This window comes from Chiloscyllium plagiosum, chromosome 40, assembly GCF_004010195.1.
Source record: "Chiloscyllium plagiosum isolate BGI_BamShark_2017 chromosome 40, ASM401019v2, whole genome shotgun sequence".
Taxonomy (NCBI): domain Eukaryota; kingdom Metazoa; phylum Chordata; class Chondrichthyes; order Orectolobiformes; family Hemiscylliidae; genus Chiloscyllium; species Chiloscyllium plagiosum.
Window position 1 is genome coordinate 18,704,316 of NC_057749.1, and position 2,412 is coordinate 18,706,727.

The 2,412-nt window shown below is 43.4% G+C and overlaps 1 protein-coding gene across 4 annotated transcripts in view; it reads right to left on the minus strand.

Moving 5' to 3' along the window:
• trip4 (thyroid hormone receptor interactor 4) overlaps positions 1-430 on the minus strand; it is a 140,843-nt gene extending 140,413 nt beyond the window's left edge. Inside the window, exon 1 of one of the 4 annotated variants that reach the window (XR_006309824.1) lies at positions 216-424. Coding sequence is in view for 3 of the 4 variants with exons in the window: in XM_043680516.1 (XP_043536451.1) it covers positions 216-346 (131 nt within the window). In the remaining variant the exon portion in view is untranslated. Of the gene's footprint in view, positions 1-215 lie in introns of all 4 variants that reach the window. The other 3 variants (XM_043680516.1, XM_043680515.1, XM_043680517.1) reach the window with 3 other exon arrangements.
• Between the last annotated feature and the right edge of the window lie 1,982 nt (positions 431-2,412).

The following is a 2,412-nucleotide window of genomic DNA, read 5'->3' on the forward strand; positions in this document are numbered from 1 at the left end:
TCTGTGGGGGGTGGTGGGAGGGGTGTGGGGGTGGGGGGAGGGGTGGGGTTTGGGGGGGGTGGTGTGTGGTGTGTGAGGGTGGAGGGGGACGTATGAGGGGGAGGGGGAGGGGGGGGAGGGGGAGGGGGGGGGGGAGAGGGAGAAGGACATGGAACCCCAGGGCCTTGCTTAGCTCTTGCTGTCTGTAGAGATGGCGGCCGCCAGCCCTCACTTACTGAATCAACTCCTCATTCACTTCCAGGCTGAACTTCCGAACTAGCTCCTGCTGGCACCAGCGCAAAAGAGACTCCGCATCACCGCTCATCTTCCCTCCGCCACTACCACCTTCATTCCGCGCAGCAGCCATTGCACCGACCCGGAAGTATATCAACCGCGGACACAACACACGTAAACGGTGCAGCTCCTGTCTGTACCCAGGACAAACTGCTCCCCCGGCTCCGCACTAACGTTCCGATCACAAAGACATCCAAGTGTTGTCTGAGTGAGACCTTCCTTCACTCAAATCAAGAACCTTTATCTTCTAGAGAATGCCAAGGTAAGTTAAGAACACGATACATTATACTAAATAACTCGGTTTATTCTAACGACAGTGACTATATTAGAAAGGGGTTTGATAATGTGTTATTTCAAAAACGGCATGCTCCTTCCAGACATCATTTTTTGCTTTGGTTGTGACAGACAATCATTCATAATGTGACATCTTTTGTTTTAAATTTTAGAATATCCAAGACATCTTTCCCTCTGCTCTTCTTCAACATAGTGCGATGTGGGATCTATTACATTCACCAGAAGGGCTTTTGTCCGAAATGTCGATTTTCCTGCTCCTGGAATGCTGCCTGACCTGCTGTGCTTTTCCAGCATCACCCTAATCTTCAGCATCCACAGTACCCACCTCCGCCCATTCATCAGAACAGGTAGGCCATACCTCAGTCTCACATCTTATCTGAAAAATAGCACCTCCACCATCATGCAATGCTCCCTCAGTACTGTATTAGAATACCAACCAAGGATTTTCTCATCTCAAACCCTGGAGGAAACCTCGAAATCCAGGACTTTGTGATTCAGTTGCTACCAACTGAGCCACAGCTACGTCATTGGGCTGTGTTTCACAAACTGGCAGCATGAAGATTACAAGATAGACCCACACTTACCAAGATTGATGGTAGGCATCAGGTGAGTTCAACCTTGTTCAGAGGGAATTTTTATTTTAAAAAAGTTCTACTGTGACAACAAAGGATACAAAGATACCAGATCACTCACATATTGATTATTCGATTGATTCAGATGGAGGGATCAGTGATTAATAACCTATTTGAAAAAGAGCTATCAAATCCAAAAAGTTTGTGAATATTTTCTCAGTTACTACTCCATGGATAAGGAGTATTTCACCTGTGTTGTCACTCCAAATTGCAAGCCTAAAATGTGTGTTATTCTTCTAGCTGCTTTGGCTTAGTGGTAACAGTACTTTAGAAGTCTGAAACTTCAGGTTCCAAATTGGAGATTTGGTTAGAAAATCTCATTTGGCATTCACAATATAATACTAAGGAAGTACTTTCAGGCAATATGTTTAGTTCAGGCAGAAATCCAGGTAGGATTATGATGTCCTTCAAGATGAAATTTGCATACTGCCATTTATGACCTGATCTCAGACACAAAGGACAGTCACATGGGAGAAATATAGACAAGGGAAGCATGGATAGTTTCAATCAACCTGTTCAGATGCATGATGGTACACCTCTGATGCAAGTGGGACTTGAATCTCAACGTCTTGGCCAGGGGTATGGACACTATCATTGCACCGGAAGAGAGTGCTCCTGAGTCTACTTTTTATAAAAATTAATCTATTTTTCTAATCAACCTGTTCAAACATATTATTACACACCTCTAGTGCAAGTGGAACTTGAACCCAGATCTTGTGGCTTTTGGCAGCATGTTCAAAAGCAAAAATGAAGACTTTGAAAATGAGGCCAGGTGTGTCCAGTTTGGGTTTTAAGCTTGCCCAAGACACGGAGAACTGCAGAGTGTTAAATGTTGCAGGGTCATATTATTGTTGGAAAAAGTGATTTAGAGGAAGACTTGTTCAGACTCACTGATTTTGGACCATGTTATATTTCATAGACACATGAATGTTGCTGAGAGGATTCAAATCAATGACATCTAAACTCTTAATTACCAATACATGATTAAACAGGAACAGCAAACAATGATGTACAATATAACAATGGCCTTTTGTACTGCACCTTATCGTTTAGGTTGTGATTGAATCATGTTTCCATATATGCATTGCATTTTGTGTATCTCTGGAGAGAGTTAATTTTGCTGGAGGTGTTGGCGTGTGGGTTGCCTTTTATGCACTGTTTTTCGGCTAATCGCTGTGTGTTTTTATTTGATGTGGTTTATTTTGTTGGTTCT